General features: G+C 38.8%; 3 protein-coding genes across 8 annotated transcripts in view; 1 reads left to right on the top strand and 2 right to left on the bottom strand.

The window, feature by feature from the left end:
• stk16 (serine/threonine kinase 16) overlaps positions 1-4793 on the bottom strand; it is a 10332-nt gene extending 5539 nt beyond the window's left edge. The window contains exons 1-7 of one of the 3 annotated variants that reach the window (XM_085156513.1): positions 4706-4793; positions 4196-4322; positions 2960-3179; positions 2743-2876; positions 1444-1531; positions 706-834; positions 466-587 (exon numbers count right to left, since the gene is read on the bottom strand). In XM_085156513.1, coding sequence (XP_085012639.1) covers positions 466-587; positions 706-834; positions 1444-1531; positions 2743-2876; positions 2960-3179; positions 4196-4281 — 779 coding nt within the window. In that variant the 5' untranslated portion in view covers positions 4282-4322; positions 4706-4793. The remainder of the gene's footprint in view (positions 1-465; positions 588-705; positions 835-1443; positions 1532-2742; positions 2877-2959; positions 3180-4195; positions 4323-4705) is intronic. The other 2 variants (XM_085156529.1, XM_085156521.1) reach the window with 2 other exon arrangements.
• Positions 4752-7708, top strand: pcnp (PEST proteolytic signal containing nuclear protein). 2 transcript variants are annotated; one of them, XM_085156549.1, is made up of 5 exons: positions 4752-4884; positions 5471-5697; positions 6435-6509; positions 6603-6658; positions 6745-7708. In XM_085156549.1, the coding sequence occupies exons 1-5, from the start codon at positions 4839-4841 to the stop codon at positions 6854-6856; spliced, it is 516 nt and encodes a 171-aa protein (XP_085012675.1). In that variant the 5' UTR covers positions 4752-4838; the 3' UTR covers positions 6857-7708. The 2 variants fall into 2 exon arrangements, with proteins under 2 accessions (XP_085012675.1, XP_085012667.1); XM_085156541.1 differs by having other exon boundaries at positions 4776-4884; positions 5468-5697.
• LOC146525454 (interleukin-18 receptor accessory protein-like) lies at positions 5780-23105 on the bottom strand. Of its 3 annotated transcripts, XM_085156447.1 has the most exons (12): positions 22782-23089; positions 22451-22643; positions 20777-20927; positions 20528-20696; positions 16229-16291; positions 15970-16081; positions 15708-15883; positions 15169-15306; positions 14824-14931; positions 14605-14745; positions 14411-14526; positions 5780-9479 (listed from the first exon to the last, which is right to left on the bottom strand). In XM_085156447.1, the coding sequence occupies exons 1-12, from the start codon at positions 22861-22863 to the stop codon at positions 9255-9257; spliced, it is 1674 nt and encodes a 557-aa protein (XP_085012573.1). In that variant the 5' UTR covers positions 22864-23089; the 3' UTR covers positions 5780-9254. The 3 variants fall into 3 exon arrangements, with proteins under 3 accessions (XP_085012573.1, XP_085012563.1, XP_085012554.1); XM_085156437.1 differs by having other exon boundaries at positions 5780-9407; positions 14411-14745; positions 22782-23105; XM_085156428.1 differs by having other exon boundaries at positions 14411-14745; positions 22782-23096.

Below are 23105 nucleotides of genomic sequence, written 5' to 3'. Positions count from 1 at the left end.
TTTCCTTCCTATGAAAATATGATGAAATGAGGGGTAGCTTAAGACTTCTACACTGCACTGTAAAGCATGTGCGGTGTTAAGCATGCACAATTTTTATTAACAGCAAAAAGGTTTCCAGGGTGTAGCCAGGCTCACAGCCACATAGCTTCTTCTTCTTCTTTTTTTTTTTTTAAATGAAAGAGAAACTAAACTTAGTTTTTTTTGTACTACATTTGAGAGGTCAGTGTTGTGTTAGCTTAACTGAACAGTACCAAAGAAATTTCAAGTATACCAAAATCTTTGTAAGGCACCTATTCCTGTTACTATCGGTCCTAAAATCAGTTGCACGCCATTAGAACTGGAACATGCTTTTATTCTCCAGGGCTTCTCAATTCAAAACAACTGTTTTTTCCTACTACTCTCCAAAGCAGTAACACAAACATTTAAATAAATAGGAAACTGTCAAGCTACAGCCTGAAGACTGACCTGCAAGAGGGAGGGATGGATACTGGATTCTGGACAGCCAGAGCAACACTGTCTCCCTTCTGAAATATCAGATCGTACGGCCCTTCCAACATCATCATACAGTAAAGCACACAGCCAAGTGACTGGAACGGTAGGGACAGCAAAGCACAAGAAAGAGGTTTCATCTGTGAGTGACATTTACTGAGAACAAACATACGCAACACAGAGAAGCCAAGAGCAAAAAGGTCTACACAGCTTTACCCAGATATCAGTGCGCTCATCTATAATGCAGTGGCTCTCAACATTGAAGAGTTCAGGAGCCCTGTACGAAATGGTGCACCGCTGGGCGGCCCAGTCCTGTATGGTCATGGCTTCTCTGGATCCTTTTACCTGCAATGAAGTCATTTTTATTAAATCCATTGTGGGTTAAGTAGTTTAGGGGCTCTAGCGGTAAGACGTTGGATGGATGTGTTAAAGAACCACAAAGTAGTTTCAGAGACATACAAAAAGCAAATCTAACAATAAAAGTTATGGAAATGTTAAAAGTCACATGTGACATTGCTCATTACACAGTCATTATACATGTTTATAAAAAAAAAGAAAAAAGAAAAGAAAATCTAGAAAGAAAACAGCTGTGTATTGAGAAACTAAAGACAAAATCCAGACATTTATCAGTATAACCTAAATATGAGCTTCACTACTCTGCCATCTAGTGGTGGAGCTCAGCAACTCAGCAACATTTAAATTCAATAACATTAAATTCAATAAAATTTAATTGAATTCAATTAAATAAAAGCCTGAAAATTACTTTTCAGTATAAACAAACACAATAAAAGTAGTGATGATGGCACTTTGTTCTTACACATTCAGAGCACAAAAATGCCGTGGAGACCAGTCTCACCTCAGGCTTCAGTTAAACTAACTAAGACTTTTTTTTTTTTCACAAAAAAAACATAAAGCCACAAATCTTAAAAATCCTTCTTAGACCCTGGATTTTACCTCAATCCTGGCACGGTTCATTGAGCCAAGGTCCATCAGAACTGGCCTGTCATCCTCATCAAGAAGCACATTTGTGGGCTTTATGTCTCTGTCAAATTATAGCACACAGCAGGCATTTAGATGTAGACAACTCTGTCGGGTTAAAAACAAAAAACAGGTTGACTGTTGCATCAGTCACTCAGGCCTGGAGACCTTTTGCTGACCATCTGGCAACAACCAGTCACTCGGGTAAGCTGTGGGACGTTGGACAAGAAGTAAAAATGCTGTGCAGTCCCACATAAAGAGGAACATCTGGTCACTCGAGCTGAAAATGCCATTTTGACGATAACCAAACTACCTTTAGTTTGTTTTTCAAAAGAAGTACAACTATTTAGACAAATAATCTTGAGACAATGTGCTACATTTTGACTGGCTCTTCAATACATGCACTTTTCTAAAGCCTGGCTTTTAGTCAATGTGTAGGGAATAGTCACATTAGCCTGACTAATGTTATACCCAAAGTTCCAAATTACCAAAAAGTAAGAAGCTTTGCAAATTTTTGTGAAAGTGATAGAAACTACAACACAGAAAATGAAAAGGTAGTACATAGTGAGAAATTTGTTTTTCTAAAGTTATTTTTAAATTTTGCACAAGAACAATTATTCTGTGAAGTGACATCGTCTGTGTGCATGTGCTATAACCTGTTAAAAATTACTAAAATTGTCAGATATGAGATATACAGATGCTACTGACAACTATTTAGTAAGTTGGCAAGAAAGTTTAAAAGGTTACGTTCAAATATATTGCATTTGACCACCTCCCAGCATTGTAAACGTGTCCCACTTTGACCCAGACAAACACTGTGTTTGTCCCATATTTTGTTTGTTGGAATCTGGGCAAGCTATTTTCAGCTGACCATCAATAAAGACAATATGGCAATGAGCTGCAAGACACACAACTGGTTCGACTTATTTAAGTGGTGAAATAATGTTTTTTGTTTCTAAATGCATAAGTATTGAGGAGCTTTCTAAAAGATAAAAATTATGGATTTTCCCCCTTTATGGGAGTAATGAATCTGAATATGGCAAAATAATCTGGTATTTCTTTTGAAATGTGTGAAACATGATATATGCATGTAGTGCACTCGCTTGTCATTTCTGCACCACCACGCACTGCTGCTGAAAAACCGCATACCCCAAGTCAAAAATAAACAGATCTGAAGTAAGATTAAAGTTTTAATCAAATAATGCATAACAGCACAATGTTTATTCTTTTTTTCATATAATTTCTTATTCAACATCTCAGTTAGTTGGGGATTACCTGTGTGCATAGCCTTTGTCGTGAATGGTCTTGAGTCCAGAGCAGATACCACGAAAGATTTGCAAAATCTGTTTTTCAGGCATTGAGCTCCCCTTGTCTCTCAGCTTCTCCAGAACAGACCACAGACTGCCTTTCTGTTTGCATAAGCACGCAAGCATATCAGACCAAAATCATTTCTCTCAAGATTAAGCTAATGATAACTGCTGCAAAAACTTACTCTCATATATGGCAGAAGTAGCCAGGCTTCAGTCTTGCCTCCATGATCAACAAAGGCATGTGCAACCAGGCTCAAGACGTTGGGGTGGTTAAACATCTGGTGCATCTCCACCTCTGTCTGAGCCTCCTGGCGACCCTCACGGTCATGACATAGGATTCTCTTCAGGGCATAGAAGTGCCCATCCTTTACCCCTTCAACCAGATCAACGAAACTGAACCCACTGAAAAGAGAAAAAGGTTTATCAATGCAAAACTGACTTAAAAGGAAAGGAACAGTGACATGCCATACACATTTGCTTTTGTTTGAACAAAGGAGGTGAAGAAAAGTGTGCAGGTAGTGGGTTGGAGTTTGTTGAGACAACTATCAGTGGGATTTATGACAGAAGGATAGCAAATTAATCAAAGTGAATGTTTGCAAGATGGTAGTGAAACCTGCTATGATGTATGGCTTGGAGCCTGTGATACTGCCCCCCCCCCCCAAAAACAACAACAACAACAACAACAACAACAACAAAACAAAACACCCACAAAAACAAACAAACAAAACAAAAACAAAGAGTGGGCAGACTTGAAGATGCTAAGATTTTCACTGGGAGTGACGGGATTGGACAGGATTGAAAATAAGTAGATCAGAGCGACGGCTTTGGAAACAGTTAGAAAACAAAGATTGTTTGGACATGCACAGAGGTGGGATAGTAGATATGTGTCAGACAGCAGGAAAAGAGGAAGGCCACAGAGAACATTCATGGATGTAGTGAAGGAGGATATACAAAGGGTTTGTGTGACAGAGGAAGACTTTGGCTAAGGTGAGACAAAGGGAGATAACCACTGTTATCCTAAAAGGGAACAGGTAAAAGAAGAAACTGGAGCCAAAAGGTTTTAATAATCAACAATGCATTAATCCATCTTTCATTGCCAGATTTCCCAGCAAATCTGAGGTTATAAACTTGATTCGTCCCTGTTAATAAAATAAAATAAAATAACGAGGAGAGTGTATAGGACCTGTTTACAAACTAACAACCAGTGCCCATGTTCCCTGTAAGTTGAGATGCGGTCACCAAGTGCAGCAGTGAGACTCATGAATGAAGGTCACAGTAATGAGCTACATCAGGATAACTCTTAGAGGATTAATTATTCATTTGTTTCTTTTTCTAATTTAGGATTTGGTGACAAATGTAAAATCTTATGATATACTTCTGCGTAGTTAAAGTCATACAGTGTGAAAGTGTTTTCTTACCCTTCGTCGAGCTTCTGGACAAAATAATACTTTTTGTTATCAATAGTGATGGAGGCACGGGAGCATACGCACATTGTCTGTCCCATCTTGGCTGGTACATTGTCTTAGGGCAAGCTTTTAAAGGGCCTGGGAATTTAAAAACAAACAAACAAACAAACAAACAACAAAAGACAGAAAGTTATCCAAGGGTGACAAAAATGCATAAAGTCTATCAATTGTGTTAACTATGCAAAATAACCGTTACTGGAAGTAATCTAAAAGATATCAGCCCTGTATATAAAACACACTGGGTCTTACAGCACTAATGAACTGTAACATAAATGCTAGGTTAGCCAACACAGCATTACATTAACACGTAGCATAGCTGAGGATAGCAAAGCTACAAGAGCCATTTCACATTAGGGTCAACTTTTAATATTAACTCAAGTCGACCTGTAGCTTCACCTAAATACCTACAAGCAATAAATAACACGCTATGCGATTAAACTCGTTAAGTTTCTTATTCTTAGCAGTTTCTGTTTACCAGGTTAGCTCGCTGTCATATTGCTACGTCCATTTTCATCTTCTTCTACCATCAGAGTGGGAGGGTTGTACTGCTAACAGCGCCAGAAGACGACTAGCGGTGAAATTGAGTGGAGAAAAAATGGCGGATAACGAGCGTAAAAGGAGGGGTAACACCGACGACAGAGGTGATATGTGTGCTGTTTTATAGTGTATAATATGGTTGAAAAATATAAAGTAGTCAGTATTAGCTTGATATGCCCCCTGTTTATTAAAACTAAGAAGAGACGTTAGCAGAAGGTGTCTTAAGACAACTTCATGCTAAGTAGATAAGCTTGCTAATGACAAGTTAGCAGTTAACATTGTGTTGACGTTAACCTATTTAGGTGCGTGTCAGATGTACTATTAATTTACAATTGATAAACCAAAGGCATCGCTCTTTACTACAGTCCACTGTTTCGTTTTCAGCTTCGTAACTCGCCGGAATAGCTGGTGTGCTATTAGCTAACTAATGCTAGTTAGCGCTGGCATCTTAGCTTGGGGTTACCTGGTCTCATACATCATGTAGAGTGCCTCAAACACCAAATTCTGATAAGGTTGCGACTTACTACGCACACAGTCGTCACATGGATTGATAAAGCACCAAATTAAATGGTAGAGTGGTACTTATGTTTCGTTGGTTCATTAATGGCTAGCCATACAGGTAAAGATGATGGATTTAATAACGCCCAGGAAACAGTTGTTCACCTTGGTGAGTTGTCTTGCCTCAAGCAGGGCCGCAGGAGGAGGGAGGCAGAGTGAAAACTAAGCCTGTCTCTTGTAGCACTGTGGGGGGAGAAGGGACCGCAGTCAAACGCACATCCCAGCATCTCACCCACGAAGATGAAGACGAGTCTTCAGCAGACCCACCAGCACCAACCAAAGTCTCCAAAATAGGCTTCAGCATGAGCAGTCAATTGGGGAAGAAAACAAACCCCATATCTATTAAACTGGGAGCACCGGTGAGTATGTGAGACCGTAGACTAACACTGTGCAACGCGGTGTTATTTAAAAATCTGTACCCTATTAATATAATGGGTGTTGTAACACCCATGAATTTGTTGTACACAGTGTCCGAATAGCATCAAAGTTAGAGCATGGGATTGTAAATGATCATGGCACACTGCTCAGAAAAGTCCTAAAGAGTTTTTAAAAAGTAGTAGTGAAGTTTTTAAAAGTTTTAAAATCACATGTCATTTGAATCTGGCCACCAGTGTGAAAGGTGTTGAAGATTTGCATGTTGCTGTGTTTAACAAATTTCCCACGTGTGGGACTAATAAAGGTTATCTTATCTTATCTTATGCTTCCAAAAGACACTCTGAATGCAATCGCAATTTATTACCTTGAGTAAAGTTCTTCAAAATTGTCATTAACAGTCAATAGGACTTAAGAATCAAATGACTATTTTTGGATGATCAGCCATCACTATGACGGTTGCCTCACAAAACACATTTCATCCCTATTTTCTCCATTTTATAAATGTATTCATATGCATATTGGTGTTGGTAATATCCAAAATATCAGAGGTCAGTTTCACGTTGACCTTCTGTGTTGTTACATAAACTTCTTTATTCACTGCTATAATTCAGAAGCTGAAGGAAGGATTGTGATTTCTGAGCAGGGAGGTGTGGTGCTTGATGCTAAGTTGTGGTGTTTTATTTTGTTTTCCTAATTGTCATGTCCCCCAACCTGTTTTTAGAAGCCCAAAGAGACTGCGCCATCACTTCCTGCAAAAAAGCTGGGCCTAGCGTCTGTTTTTAACGAGGATGATGATGTAAGTGCCTGTGCATGCAGGCATGTCACGATCACACAAATGCTTGAACAGTAGATGTTCAGAGGCTGATATTAACTTTCTTTTGTCATGTAGAGTGAACCTGAGGAGATGCCTCCAGAAGCAAAGATGAGGATGAAGAACATTGGGAGGTACAGACTGTACTTTACAATTTTGCACTTGGCTTCTGTGGTCAGCTTTGAAATCTTTAATTTCTTTACTTCTGTCACCTTTTTAGGGAAACGCCAACATCTGCAGGACCTAATTCCTTCAACAAGGGCAAACAGGGATTTTCTGATCATCAAAAGCTTTGGGAAAGGAAGCTAAAGTCCCAAGCAGAAAACCTGTAAATAACTACAGCAAATTTTGTCACTACTAGCTAATTTTGTATAGGTTAACCATGTTAAATATCAGTGAAGGCTCAGATAATTAGTCATTAGAGTCCTAGTTTTTCCAACTTCTCTGTGGGTTTGTGATGATGAATACTTTAAGCCTGCTTTGATTGTGACTGAATTTGTATTTCCGCTTTGAAATACTGGTTGACCTCTGTGTAAAAGGTGTGAACTGGTGATGAAAAGAAATTCCCCACTATGATGGCTACAATTGTATTTGCTTTTTTAGGTTAATGAAAAAAACAAAACTCTCACCTTACACCCCACATTTTCCTTTGCTCCTATCCAAAGCTGGTGAGCAAGTGTGCTGCTTGCTTAATTTCTGTGTAAAAATGTAAATAGGAGTGCCACAGTGTTTTATTTTTAAAATGCCACAAATCAGAGTGTGAGGCCCATGCTGTCTTGAGTGTGAAGTACACTAAACATGGCATGAGTTTGTCAGTTTCAGATCCTTGGTTTTCACCGGCTGTGCCACCTCAGTGTTTATGTTATGCTTGCTTTCCTTTACCCATTCAGGCTAATTACTGTAGAAATATGTCTGATTTCATTTTTATGTCCAAAACTAATATGTCTGTAGTTGACCTCTGTGTGAAACCCAGACTGAATGCGGCATGATGTGGATACCAGGGTGCGGGTAACAGTGCTGTTGATATGTTAATCAGGCCAATTTTAAGTTGCAGCTCACTGATATACATTGTGCTTTAAAGTCTGGGGGAAATCCATCTTAATGAGAAATATGAACTTGGAATTTCTGTGGGTTGAGTGTTCTGTTAACTTCCCCTAATAAATTCAATCAACGTTATGCTGAAATCTGTTTCCATTAAATATTTCCTTTTTTTAAATGTGTATTTATAAGTCAGTCTATACTGTCTCTGTAACATGTGAAACCAGGTACATACAAATACTCATGGACACTAATAAAGTTAGTATAGGAGGTGACTATAGTATAGTAGGGCTGAGTTTCGATAATTGATTTTCCAATTAAAATCAATTTCACCTTGAATAAAGCGACATCGATTCATTTCTTACCCGATGGCACGTACACGCCGTTGGGGCTGAAAGCCGACAGCTCACAGATCCTTATGCTGCAGATTTTGTCAATCCAACCAAAATTGACTGAACCAGCAGCAAAAGAAGATCCAAACTATGCTTCACATTTCGCTTCACATAAACATTGTGAATTTCCTCTTACTTTTGCTTTTTTTTGGCTTTCTCTCTCTCAGAGTACTTCAAGAACAGTTTCCCATCTCAAATCTGCATTATTTGTTTGCTTATTACCCGCCAGTCTACCGTCGTTTACAGCGGTAGACTGGTTTAAAAAAAAAAAAAAAGACTTCCAACCAGAAAGCCTCATTTTTTTATGTTCAATACTGAAGAAATGTGAAATTTTTGAAATTATGCCAAATTGCAAAACGCTTAGCTGTGTCTCTAATAAAACCTCATTGCAATAACATTGCTCTGCTTCACTTCAGCAGCATTAGGTAATGATCGTATGCTGATTCATGTTTTTTTTTTTTTTTTCGGTTTTTGTTCTACTGCAGTATATTTATAAGGTTATCTGCTTTAAAGCCAGGCCAGGAAAATCTCCTTCATGTTTTTCTGTGTTTTATCCTCAGTTACTTTGACACAAAGGCATCTGCTGTGATGCTCACACCTCTGATAAAGTCTTATAGGTGTCAGTACTGATAATTGATCAGACTTATAATATTTCTGACTTAGTCAAAATTGAATTTAATCAAATCGTGGATCGAATCGAATCGGGAGCTTGTGAAAAAGAATCGAATTGATTCTAGAAATCAGTGACGATACCCAGCCCTATAGTATAGGAGGTGACTCACCCTTTTTTCCCCTCCCAAAATGTTAAAATGATAGCTATGAATCTACATCTGTGTCATGGAAATTTCTTTAACGTGTGTTTTTGTTCTGACCTTTAGAATCAAAATACATTGTTAAAGCCAGGAAGAATTTATTTTTTTTATTGCAGACGCTCAGAGAATAAATATGAATGATAAACTGTAAGCTCTATATAAGAAAAATAAGTACAAAGCAAAACCAAGGTGTTAAACAGTATTTCAAAGTTAAAAAAAAATACTATGCACAGTATACACATGAAAATATTTCAGGTATCATAAGGATTTCTGTGTTTTTTTTTAAATGATGATTTCCTTTTACATTCTGTGGTTAATTGTGGTTGAATGGCTTTTGCTGAAAGTGCTTGCAACATTTTAATGAAAAATATATTAAGAGAACTTTCACCTTTACAGTACACAGTAAATAAATATAATGTACAGTAAGAAAAGAAGAGTAATCTTATAAATTCTATAGTTTCTTCCAACACCAAAAATAATCATTAATGCTACCTCACTGAAACTAGCTTCACTTTGTTTTTGGGCATGGTCTTCCTTAAAGATCTCCAGAAGTTGCTGTGGGAAGGTTCCCCTGACCTCCAATCCAGGCTGGGTAGCACTCCCAAGGCCCTTTGCACAAGTGTGGGCAGGGGGGGATCAGGCTGGATAAGAGATGGCGAGGCTTTAGTGGTCCATAAAAGCAGGAGTTTTAGGACAGAGTTTTGCAGCAAAGCCTAAAAATGTGTAAAAAAAAAAAACCCAAAACAAAACAATAATGATAAATAAACGATAACAATCTAATTGTTAAGAAATTATAAATATTTTCTTGTTTAAAAAATTGCACCTTTATCGTAAAAGAAGATTCACACAGCTATTGGTTTCAGTTTAAGTCACTAAAGTGATTAAATGAAACTTACAGGATTGTATTCGGGTTGTGCTTCTTGCAAAATGAAAGTTTTCCACTGGCAACTTCTACATAGTCATTATTTGCTAAACATAAGTGCGAAGTTTGGAAGGAAAATTGCATGTTTTCATAATGTGTCCAGGGAAGAAATAAAGCTTTAGAAGGTACACTTAACTGCCAAAAGTATTCATCAAAACATTTGTTAAAATGAAGTCCATGGCCACAGGTGTATAAAACCAAGCATCTAGGCATGGAGACCGCTTCATCTTCCTCCAAGAGACCTAGAAACACTTATTCATGCCTTAATCACCTCTAGACTGGACTACTGCAATTCACTCTCTTTGGGTCCTTAACACTCATCTCTCCATCGCTTGCAGTTAGTCCAAAATGATGCTGCACTTCTTTTAACAGGTGTGAGAATGTATGAACACATCATTCCAGGTTTAGCAAATTTACACTGGCTTCCTGTAAAGTATCGTATTGATTTTAAGATTCTTTTACTTACTTTTAAAGTTTTAAATAATATGGCGCCTAGTTATTTAAACAAACTCCTCAACATGTATGACCCCAAAAGAGTGCTGAGTTCACCTAACCAGATGCTCTTAGCACAACCGAGGCCTTGATTGAAGCATAGAGGAGATCGGGCCTTCGTAGCAGCAGCACCCAGACTCTGGAATAATCTGCCAGACGAGATTCGTACTTCAGAGTCTATTCAGTCTTTTAAGTCACGTCTTAAAACTCACTTTTTTACTTTGGCTTTTAATTTGAGTTCAGTTTGAGTACCTGTTTTATGTTTTTAATGTTAATTCATTGTCTTCTCATTTATCAGTATTTGTTTCTAATTTATCTATATTTGTTTTCCTATTGCGTTCTCTTGTTCTTAACTGATTGTGAAGCACTCTGATTAACTGTTAGTTAACCAAAGGGTTAGTTGTTTTTAAATGTGCTATACAAATAAATTTTGAATTGAATGGAATCTGGAGCTCAGTGAACTCCAGTGCGGTACCGTGATATGATGTGTATAAGAATGTCTTTTATTTATGTATTATTCACATTATTTTATTGTATAATGCCTTACGATCAATCTCCACATGCATGCAGCAGTCGGAGGAAAATAATAGGTTAACATCATTAGAAACACCCAGGCCGAGTTTTGGCTGAATTTTCACTAACTTCTCCCCGAAGAAAAGAAATGCAGGTCCAAAGCAACAACATGGCAGACCAAGAGACAACAGCAGTGTCCTGAGTGGTGAAAGAAAAGGTCCAGCAGCAGCAGCAGCTGTGCAAGACAGCATCAGCATGGAGAAAACACCATCATCATGAATGGATGGAGATGTGCATTTCCAATGCTCAGCTCAGCATTCAATACCATCGTTCCCTCAAAGCTGGACAGGAAACTGCAGGATCTAGGACTGAGCTGCTCCCTCTGCAGCTGGATCCTTAACTTCCTGTCTGACAGACGCCAAGTGGTCAGACTGGGCAGCATCACCTCATCCCCCATCACACCAAACACTGGTGCTCCACAGGGGTGTGTACTGAGCCCTTTCCTGTACTCACTCTACACCTATGACTGCACGGCCATTAGCAACTCCAACATCATTGTGAAGTCTGGGACGACACTACAGTGGTGGGTCTTATCACCAAAGGTGATGAGACGGCCTACAGGGAGGAAGTCACTGGTGTCAAGACAACCATCTCACCCTCAACGTCGCAAAGACAAAGGAGTTGATAGTGGACTGCCGGAGGTGCAGAGAAGTACACACCCGCATCAAGGACACTAACTTCCATCATCAACGGCGCTGCTGTGGAGAGAGTGAGCAGCTTCCGCTTCCTTGGTGTACATCTGGCTGAGGATCTTATGTGGTCAGTACACATAAACAAAACAGTGAAGAAGGCGCAGCAGTGCCTCTTCTTTCTCAGGAGACTGAAAAGATTCGGCATGAGCCCCCGCATCCTCAGGACCTTCTATCGCTGTGCCATTGAGAGCATCCTCACTGGATGCATCACCACCTGGTATGGCAACAGCACCGCTTACAACCGCAAAGCTCTCCAGAGAGTAGTGCGGTGTTCTGAACGGATAATTGGAGGTGAGCTTCCCTCCCTTAAGGACATCTACAGGAAGCGGTGCCTGAAGAAAGAGGGGAGGATCATCAAGGACTCCAGTCACCCCAGCCATATACTGTTCAGACTACTTCCATTGGGAAGGAGGTTCTGCAGTATCCGGTCCCGTACCAGCAGACTGAGAGACAGCTTTTTCCACCAGGCCATCAGACTGCAGAACATTTCATAGACACCTCACCTCCACTACTGGAACGTCAACATTATGCACTCCATACTGTACATTAATGCCACTTGACAACCTTGTTGTTTACTCTATTTAATTTGTAAAATATGTGTACACACACACACACACACACACACACACACACACACGTAGATATACATATTTAGTATACACATTCAGTAATATGCATACACTCTTATATTGTACATATATTTATTCATATTATTCTCAGATTTAGCCATTCTTATATTTTGCTTGTTCTTATGTTATTGTACTATGCACAGCTCTGTTGCTTGTGAAGCTTGCACATAAGAATTTCACTCACATGTACTGTACCAGTGTACCTGCACATGTGATGTGACAATAAAAGTGATTTGATTTGATTCTTACGTCACTGTCATGAGACATTCTCGCAAAAAACCCCACGGTTTTAGTAACGCAGTAATGCAGCGTGCTTACGGGAAAGTAACGGTAATCTAATTACCGTTTTTGCAATAGTAATCCCTTACTTTACTCGTTACTTGAAAAAAGTAATTGGATTATAGTAACGCATAACGCGTTACTGTAACGCGTAGTACCACCAGATCTCTGGTGGGGACCTTTGAAAAGACTCCCTCAGTTGGACATTTGCCACTTTTGGAGTAAAATGGCAAGATGAGACAGTGGATTACACAGGACAAAGCTGAAGAGAACTGACTACCAGTGGTCTGACAAGGAGTGGGGAGAGGAGTCCATAGTGGAGCGGGAGAATGCATGGACGAAGGCTGTTTTAGTGTGAGAAATGAAATTTGGGTTTAGGAAACTAGGGGGAAAAAAAAAAACTAAAAAAAACTCAACAAGGAGGTTTACACAAAAATTACACAAATTGTGTGACATGAGGGATATGGAAGGAGAGACTGAGGTGCAGAAGACCAGGAGAGAAGGATTCAAGAGGACCACTGAGAAGCAGGGACCATTTCCAGCGCAACTGACAACTCAGAGAGGGCTGCACCACTTGGCCTCCTAGAGAAGGTCATGAGGAGATTTTGCACAACGGCAAAATCCAAAATCCGGAAATGACTGACAGCAATTTCCCATGAATGACCACCTAATGCTGTTTCACTTTGCCATACTTTGACACTGTGGAGAGGGTATTTCCTTTGTATCATTGTTGTTGTCATTTGCATGTGAGAGCTTAGATTGTGAGGATGATTAAAGATGGGGTGGTGAGAGAACAGTGAAGTGTACAATAATGTTGATATGATATACAGAGTGTCAGGAAAGAAATTCTGTTATTAATGTGATTTTTAAGGTTTGATTTAAGAATCAAAGGGTAGAATTGTATAAGAATTTCTTTTATTTATGTATTATTCACATTATTTTATTGTATAATGCCTTAGTGCAGTGGTTCTCAAACTTGTTTTGTTAGGCCCCCCTTTGTTTTACAAGAAACTCTTCGCGCCCCCTCCCCCGCACAAACACATCCTCCAACCACACACACGCACATATTTTGTTTTCAAACTCCATTGCGGTTTATTTCACACCTCAAACATTTAGTAAACAATTAAACAAATAAAAGCAATCTGCAATAAATTACCGGTAGCAATGCAATAAACTACTATCTCTTACCTACACGGGTACTTTTGAAAACGCAGCTGTTTCTTTGCGTTTGGGCCTTTCTTCCACACGTACATTTTGAATAACGGAGATTTTTTTTCAAACTCAGTTTTTGCATTTACGTGTGGACGAGGAATACAGAGTTCGTCATGCAACGTCAAAGGTATGTGCCTTTACTTTACTGTACAAAGAGCTAACATCTCCAAAATGTCAGGAGTAGTTAGTCATTACAGAAGTGTTTGTGAACTAAAAATCAAGAATGTGGGATACTGTTTGTCCGTGATTTGGAGAGCCCAGCGCTGCTCCAGACGAAGGGAAAACTAATTCTGTCGCAGAGACCTACCTTGGCACTTGTGCAGGTGAAGCCAAAGGGAAGATAAGCTTCACCATATTTTCTAGTCTTTTGCTTGGAACGAGGTTGGTTTGGAAACATATTTGGCGATGCTTCATCTCCTGCTTTATGTTTGTGTGGGAGCCCCGTCAAAAACCCTGTCCATTATGCTAGCAGTATCCAAGTTTCTTTTTTTCTTTTCTTTTCTTTTTGTTTTCTTTTTTTCCTTTTCATACTGCCCCCCCCCCCCCCCCCCCCAAACTATTTGCCAAAATAGTTTTGGCAATGTAGTGTACTTGGGTATTCAAATATAAAAGATAAAATCCAATAATATCAGCTATTAACAATTTTTGTATGCGATTGCAGAAGAGATTTAAAACTGTGACCTAGAAGTGTGATTGTGAGAGTCGTTTTTGCCACAGGTTATCCCAGGGGGATCAGTAATCAATGAATTTTAACCTGTCATACATGTAACAGTCCATCTGGTCTGATTACTACAGAAACTATACAAAACAAGAAAAAGGTCTGCTTTGTGAGGATGTAATCCTACCTGAACTCCTGATTCCAGTTCAAACACAGCATTACTGTTGGTGAAGTAGTCATCTGACAGGACACAGATAAGCATTTGGCTTTTCTTTATTGCAAGAACCACGTCATTTGTGTATGCTGTAGAGAAAAAAGAAATTAGCAACCTTTTTGGGAAACATAGACTCTCACACAGACACACATATCTGATCTTTTGACCTCCTCCAGGAATCACATCCCTCTCCAGTAGACAGAGGCGATACCCCCACTGGTCCTCTAACACTTGGGGCAGCAGCACCTCTAGTGGCTTTTTGGTAACTTTAACTTCCTCGTTAAGTAGGTTGGTGATACACAGGTTTCCTGTCAACAAAAGAAACTGTTACTTTATGTTTTTTAAAAATGTAATAGGGTAAAAAAAGAATCCTTGCTTTGGCTTACCTTCCTCATCATTAAGAGGTGATCTGGAGGAAATGATCTCACCTTCCAACACTTCTTCTGATGCAGGGCTCCACACATATGACAGAAACACATCAAACTCTTTCTCATCTGGTAGAGGTGTCAAGTTGCGAAAGACAGTGTGGGAAAAAAAAAATACATATGATAACAGTCTTTCTTTGTGGAGACAAAACAATATATTGACTGCCACTACTACAGAAAGTGACTATTTTAAAGCATTGTCGCAGCGTTTCAGTTAGCCTATGGATGTAATGCCCATCCTGAAGTAATGCCATGTCCTATAAAGAGGAAAGACAGGTGTGCCAGGCTATGTGCATCTGCATTAACCTCCATTGCGTTTTCCATTTTTAAAGTAGCATCTGTAGATGAGCTGTATCTCCAGCCATTTTACATGCACGATGATTCCCAGCCCACCCACCAGCAGGAAGGCTGTAACTGGATACCCAACCAGCGATGGCCATTGCACTGCAAGATGAAAAAAACAACAAAAAAACAACTTTTAGATTGTATTACGTCTTCAAAGCAGGAGTGACCGACATGGGAAGCTGGATGGGTAGAAGCTGGAACACAAAACTGAAACAGTTTAACTACACATCAAGCAGACACAGAGCAACCCTCACGTGCTTTAAGAATTTCGTTTGTGTCAACCTGATGAATATGAGTTAAATAGCTTTCTCTTTAGCTTTAGATTGGATTTCATCACATTTTTTGCTTGTTTGGGGACTAGTTTTTTTTTTTTTTTGCAAAAACATTGTCTATTGCAGCAGACCACAACAGTGACTACAGCACAGTGATATAACAGTGTTATTACAAATATAGTCTGACTAAAACATGAACACATGAAGTAACAATAAGAACATTATTACCTTTAATTTTCCTTTTCAGCTTGATTGTGGCGCTGACGTTTCCAAATGTATTACTGGCGATGCAGGTGTACGTGTACGTCAAATGCTGTGGTGTCACCTCATTTATTGTAGCTACCTGTATGACCTCGTACTCTTCCATGTACTTTTTCAAAGACTCTCTGTTTGTGGAATTCTGTCTGCATTACAGAAATTATGTTGAGAGCTTTGCACGCTACATGCATGGATTTTATAACATCAGTAGTAAGGGACTGATGCGACTTACTTACTGTCTAGTAGAGTCATGTTGCCATCATTATTCATGTACCACTCTATCTTTGGTGAAAAATTTAGTTCAAAAGGAAAAAGTGCCTTACATAAGAGTGTGTAAGGCTGGCCTAAATTGAGTGGAGGAGAAAAAAAGCCATTAAAAGCAGGTCACTAGAAGTGACACAAACAACTAATGGGCTGCTTGATTTTGTGTGTTCACTTCCTGTACATGTTTTTCTTTAAAATAAGTTTTTCAGAATGATGTAACTAATCACCAATTTCCACTTCCTTTGGCTCATTATCAACAGGAATCCTGGGAGGACTGCGTGATGGCAGTGCTGTGAAGGCGATTGGAAACAAAGTCAGAAATGTGTACCTAATTTACTACAGAAACAGTCATACACATATAGATCTGAGCTCTACTTTGAAACAGCCACTACAATAATTCAAATGACTCCTTGCAATCTGTGTATATCAAGACATACCGACACCTTAAAATTCAGCAAGAAACAAGCAGAAATAAGCCAAGATGCAGGCAGCTCTGTCAGCCTGATTTTTGCATCACAACAATTGCCAGCAAGCTACAGAGGGGTTTAGAGCACAGTATGCTAAGTTTTAACAGTAACAGCACTAACTTATAGCTAGCTGCATACCCGGAGCTCTTTTATAAGACAAATCTACAGATAAATGAAATGTCTATCACCATATGTATTTGCATGCATTCTAAGTTGTTCTTACACAGGAAAGCAATGATAGCAACAACCACACAAACAGTTAACCACTTAACCGCCTCCTGTGGGTTAGGCCCTGTGGTATTCAGTTTCTGAGCAGCATATGAACCAAATAACATTCTTTGGTAGAGTGTGTAATGTACAAATTGAGTTTGGGATGTAAATGGTTCTCTTATAGGACAGTGGCATTCAGGTGTCCCTTGTGTAATTTTATATTTCTTGAAATTATGGGATAGGAATATGGATGAAATGCCATTGCATCAGTGTAAATTAATACACTAATGACATACTGGTGAAAGAACAAATTTGTCTGACCTGGCCTAGAAAAAAAATATTATTGCAATTTATAGAATCTGACTTTTCAAAAGTGTGTTAAAATGGATGCTTAAATTTGGGACATCTGTTTGATGTGTAAATGTGTAAATGAGTACATACAGACATTAGATCTTGCAAGATATGGCCATGCTGTTCTATCCGGTAGTATGCGTTGGCCTACTTTAGTATTACTTTTTATCTTATTAGACTGTAGTATCAGATTTCTAATTGGCCAAACTATCTATTAAAAGCAAGTAAGAGGAAACACATAACTTATGTATATATGTGTCTTATACACACACACACACACACACACACACACACACACACACACACACATATATATATACATATACATATATATATCTTTTTGCATTTTTTTGTTTGCTAGCCTTTAGTGGCACAATCTTTTGCAAAACGACTGCAATAAATAACCTAACAAAACAAAGCAAAACAGAAAGATGCAAGTTGTGTAACCAATGTGTTTTCTTCCCCTGAGTTACATTCTGTAAGGATTATAATAAAGCATTATATTAAAATTCCCCTTTTAATAACCTTTAAGAGTGGTGCTGCAGCTGACATGAAGCATGGTATTGGAGCTTTCACGAAAAAAAACTGTTGTGAATAAAACAATTGGTGCAACTGGTCATGAGTTTAACTTCATAGTTTAGCAATTGAACTGGGAAGCTGGAAGGGTGGAAACTGTGACATAAAACTGAGCAGGGCGATAGGATAAGCTCTGTGTGTGATGTCTGCTGTTTTGCAAGTGCACCATAAGAGATCAATGTGGACACTCAAGTGTGCAATAGCAAGAGTACAACAAGATAAGACAAGACACTGTTGGGAAACAACACGCATTCGCCGTCAAAATAAAAGACGTGCACCAGATAAGAAGTTGCAACGCGCATTTGCGTACATATAAAAGGCACTGTTTTTGTCTGCTAGAGTGGGATTTTCACGGGATATTCTGCACCACATCTCTGTGGGTTCATCTTTTGTTTGAAGCCAGCTCACCTCCTGCAACCACTTTTCCGAGAATATGCGCTTCTTTTGTGGTTCGGACTCCTTCTGACATTTATTTGGAGGTGCAGGAACACCAAAGTAATTGCTTAAAGGAGCTTGCTTCTTTGACATCTTTAAGAATTCTAAACAAATGTCTGTCCTCCTCCAGAAAATCTTATGGACGCAAACGCGCGTTGCAACTTCTTATCTGGTGTGCGTCTTTTATTTTGATAGCGAATGCGCACCTGTGGACCACTTATGTGCACCCTGGATCACATAGCAATAGCAGGAATGGAATAGTGCAGTCGCTGAATGTTAATAGCTAGACTATGTATAGAGCATTAACCAGATAAAACATCTGGCGACTATTGATGCTGTGCCAATCAGTGTTTCAGTGTAGAAATGTTTTAGTGAATAAATGAAAGCTTAGAGATGCTGGTGTTGAGGCTCATGATTTTAAGCTGAAGAATTATGGGCGAAAATGAATGTTGTGATTGGTAGCTGTACTGAGATGCGCAGAAAGGACGTGAAGTCTGTGCAACTGTGTATGTATGAATTGGACAATGTAATTTTAAATGCCCAGCAGTTAGGTTAAGATTAACAACCCTAGAGTTACAGTTAGGTCAATACGACACAACTTTTTGTAGTTTTGCTTGTTTTTTTTGCCTGCTGTTCACTATTACAGTGGATTTTAAAATCAAACAGCCAAAATGCTATTGAAGTGCAGTTTCAGCTTTAATTTAAGGACTTTGACGAATGTGTTACACAAACTGTTTCGGAATTACAGCCATTGTTAACATATTCCCATACTGTTTTTTCCCATATTTGGATGCTGTTCACTGGAACTCTTAGTATGCAGTCCAAAGAGGTGCAAATGAAGGAGGCCATCATGTTGAGTCTTAATCATGTGCCAAAAACCAGTATGGTAGATTGTAAAAAAAATAAATAAAAATGAATGCACTGGCCAGTTCAGCAACACCAAAACATCTTAAAGACCATTGAAGACAATTAAAGTTCTTGATCGCAGAAGTTTTAACTTGGTTAAGACAAACAAACAAAAAACTTTTGCAACATCCAGCTAAATTGAGAACTTTCTCAAGAAGGTAGGCATATCACTGACATCTACATGCAAGAAATTGCTTCATGAATGTGAGTGCAAAGAGATTACAAAAAGACGCAATCCACCGATTGCATTTAAGAACAGGAAGGCCAAATTAGACAGGCAGAAAACTTCATGAGCCAAAGCATACTGCATTATGTGTCAGAAAAGGTGGTGCAAATGGTTACGGGCATGTATGGCTGTGAGTAGAAAAGGTAATTAGTGTTTACTGATCATGTGACTGCTCGTAGAAGTAGCAGGATGAAGTGTACAGGGCTATATTCGAAGCTGGAGACATTTCTCCTAAAAAAACAGTGCAGCTGCTCATGTTTGCATTAGCTTTAAGTTAGCATCAAAACACACACGGGTGTCAGCTCATTAGCTGAGTGGCTAAATATGTAGAAACTGTGAATATTTATCAGTTAGTTAAGAGATGCCAAGACAACCTAGAGTGTATGTGATACTAAGACGGAGTCCGCACCATCTTTGGATGTCTTCCGATCACTCTTCATTCCTTGAACTGACTGAGAGACTACAAGCTAGAGGTGCAGAGACTTTTACTGTCAGATAGCTTCCAACAGCGAGTTCTTTTCCTCATCATGCTCTTCCAAGAGCATAAAGACTGCAAGTTCAGCATTATAGGGTACAATATTTTATGTATTTTTTCGTCTTTGAGTGAAGTGACCATCACGTTTTCACACTAATTCTCTGTTTTAGTTTTCAAGATAATTTAATTCAACTCAGTTATTTCTGAAACTGGTCCAAGTCAAGGTTGGGGTATTTGATGACTAAGTGTTACATTAGCGATTTGTAAGTGTACTAAATTTGTTACTTTTGCAATACCTGCATTTGATAGTTTTAAATATAGGTATCCTAGTATTTTAAAGTTCATCTAACAACACTCAAGAGACTAAGTAATATTTGACATACTCTTATTGGATTAAAGTTGTTTGGTTTAAAGAACCCAAGGTGCTTACCTGGCACGGAAAGTACGGGTGGGCTACACAATGATTGCAAAGGATTCTCTTCCATATTTTTTAAAATCATCATTGTATTTAAAATTCTGTTTGTGTGCCCAGTTAGTTTCGATCCTCTTTAAATAGGGGGTTATTTATTTAAAAAATGCTGTAATTTACAGCTAATCTAAAAATATTGATTATTAAGCCCCTCGAATTAAAGCTGAAGGTCTGTATTTCAGTTTCATCCTGATTGATTTTAAAATCCACTGTGGTAGCACAAAGAAAAATGACACAAATTTGTCATCATCCCAAAAAATTATGGTCCTAACTGTATGCTACTGTGTTTGCTCAAAATTGGTGGTACTTATATATATATATATCATGAACTTTTAACCATAGTGATAATATCTTGATCATATAAGAAAACAAAAATACACATACATATGAGAACATGAAGACAGCACTTACGTATAACTATGACTTCAACCCCTGTCCTCAAAGTCCATGTCACTCCTCCCTCAATTATTTGTGTGTCACAGAAAAATACTCCAGTATCCTTTTCATAGACTGGTTCGAGATATAACACCTCTCTGACTTCCCGGGACTGCCTGTGTTGGTCTGAAACCTTCTTTTTATTCTGTAAGAAAGCACACTTTGACACTGTGATTTCAATGTTTAGATTGTGAAGTGGTTACTACTATCTTGTATGGACCTCACCTTGTACCAAGTGACATTTGTGTTGTTACTACAGCCGAAGCCTGGGCAGGAGATGTGACCACCAGCACTCACAACCAGGATTTTAATGCTTTCATTATGCCAAAGGCACCTCATTTTCTCCACTTGCAGACGGAAGAACAGCTTGTTGCCACTGGATAGCAGAGACACGAACAGGTAATAGAAATTTGTGAAGCAGCAAGTCATTTACACTCATTGAAAACAATTTATTTTGCATTTGAAGATAGTTTTAAAAAAAGGTTTTAAACAAGTTTTAATTAAATTACTGCACTCAATGAACTGGGCCGCATTCGGATTTGTGAAAGGTACTATAAATGTGAAGTTTCATTGACTAATGATAACATTTAAACATCTCAGAGGTGTGACTCACACTTTGACACGTTTAAAGTGAAAACAGGTTTCTCATGTGTATATCTGTTAGTGGCTGAGAAGAGGTGTCATGCTGAAACACCTACAGTGAAAATGATGAGGGTGAAACCCACAGACATCTTTCTATGCTAATAAACATCAATCTGACATAAGATGACCACTGACAGGAAAAGTGAATAACACTGATTATCACTTCATCGTGGCACCTGTTAGTGGGTGGGATATGTTAGGGAGCAAGTGAACAGTCTGTCCTCATAATTAACGTTAAAAGCAGGAAAAATGGTCAAGAGTAAGAATTTGAGTGAGTCTGGCAAGAGCCAAAGTGCGATGGCTAGACGACTGGGTCAGAGCATCTCCCAACCTGCAGCTCATGTGGAATATTCCCGGGCAGCAGTTAATATCAAGTATTATCACTGGTAAAACCAGCGACAGGGTCCTGGTCGGAAGAAGTCGAGTCGACAGAGGCAGTGTGATGCATTTGGATATGTTTTGCTGGGAAACATTGGATCCTGTCATCCATATGGATGTTATTTTGACACGTACCACCTAACTAAGCAGTGTTGCAGACCATGTACACCGTTTCATGGTATTATCTGATGGCTGTGGCCTCTTTCAGCAGGATAATGCTCCCTGCTACAAAACCAACATGGTTCAGGAATGGTTTGAGGACTGATTTTGAGGTATTGAATTTGTGGAATGAATTTGAGGTATTGACTTGGCCTCCAAATTCCCCAGATCTCAGTCCAGTCAAGCATCTGTGGGATGTGCTTGAAAAAAAAAACAGTCCAATCATTGTAGGCCTTACCTCATAACTTACAGGACTTATATAAAGACTCCTTTGTCTGTGACTAAAAAGAGAATGACAAGACAAGATCCATTAATTAGGTTGTGCAGAAAGGTGGGATGATTTGCAGTGTGATCCACTCAGAGGCAGTCATAGTTTAGATTTCTAAATTATGACTTAAAATAAAGAAAGAGTTAATAAAATAAACCAAATGTCAGACAACACTGCCAGATACTACAACCCACCTTCAGGGGTTTAGAGGAATCCATGCCCTGGTGGGTCAGGGCATGGATTCCTTGATTAAACAGTGATTTTTAGTAACATTTGGCATTTTGTGCTATTTTTATCTGAGTCCTCGTTAGGGTCTCTATGGGCAAGAGAAACAATTACAGCAGCAAAAACCAAAAAACTGTTCCAGGGTGCAGTGTCTTTAAACATGCCTAAAATAGGAACAACATATCACTGTATACAACATATCAGTACTTGAACTTAGCATTATTTACTTTGTGAAACATGAATAATTTCCAGAATGTTTAGCTTCAGCTATAAATAGTTTTCCACAGTCTAGGAATTGCTCTTCATTTCTTCCTCCTTCAGCACTGGAACTTGTACTCTTCATATCCACCATCTTTGAACAGTTACAGTATGGCATCGTAAAGTTTTGTCCCTCCTCAGCTTTGTAGTGCTTCTGAAGATCTGGACACACAGATGAGTTGTGTTGTTGTCATATTTCAATCTAAAATAGTCACTCTTCACACTTCCTCTAAAAAAATGCAACATTTTAAAACACTTCTGCTGTAATGTATGATATACAATTTGTATTATGATAAATACCTGATTTGTTTGTTTGATGATTTGCTTCACAGTATCCCTTCAAGGAAAGGTGTAGAAAAAACAGGAAATATGCCGTTTCCATGCTGCGTCTTCGAATCTGAGAAAGCCGGTTGTTGGTGTCAGGCGTCACAGTGATGGAGTTCTTAGTATTTCCTATTTTTCATGTTCTTTCTTCTTCTTTGGTGGAAAATCTTGCGGTTGAAGCAATTCACAGGACATATGTTGCAGCATGTGGTGTCATATAATTTCCTGTTTAGTTACACCCGAACATCATTTCACTGGAACTCACTCTAATATTTGAGTTCCTGCTACTTCTTAGCCACT

The sequence above is a fragment of the Neolamprologus multifasciatus genome, chromosome 1 (genome assembly GCF_963576455.1).
Source record: "Neolamprologus multifasciatus chromosome 1, fNeoMul1.2, whole genome shotgun sequence".
In the NCBI taxonomy this organism is placed as follows: Eukaryota; Metazoa; Chordata; class Actinopteri; order Cichliformes; family Cichlidae; genus Neolamprologus; species Neolamprologus multifasciatus.
This window is presented reverse-complemented; position numbering and strand designations above follow the sequence as displayed.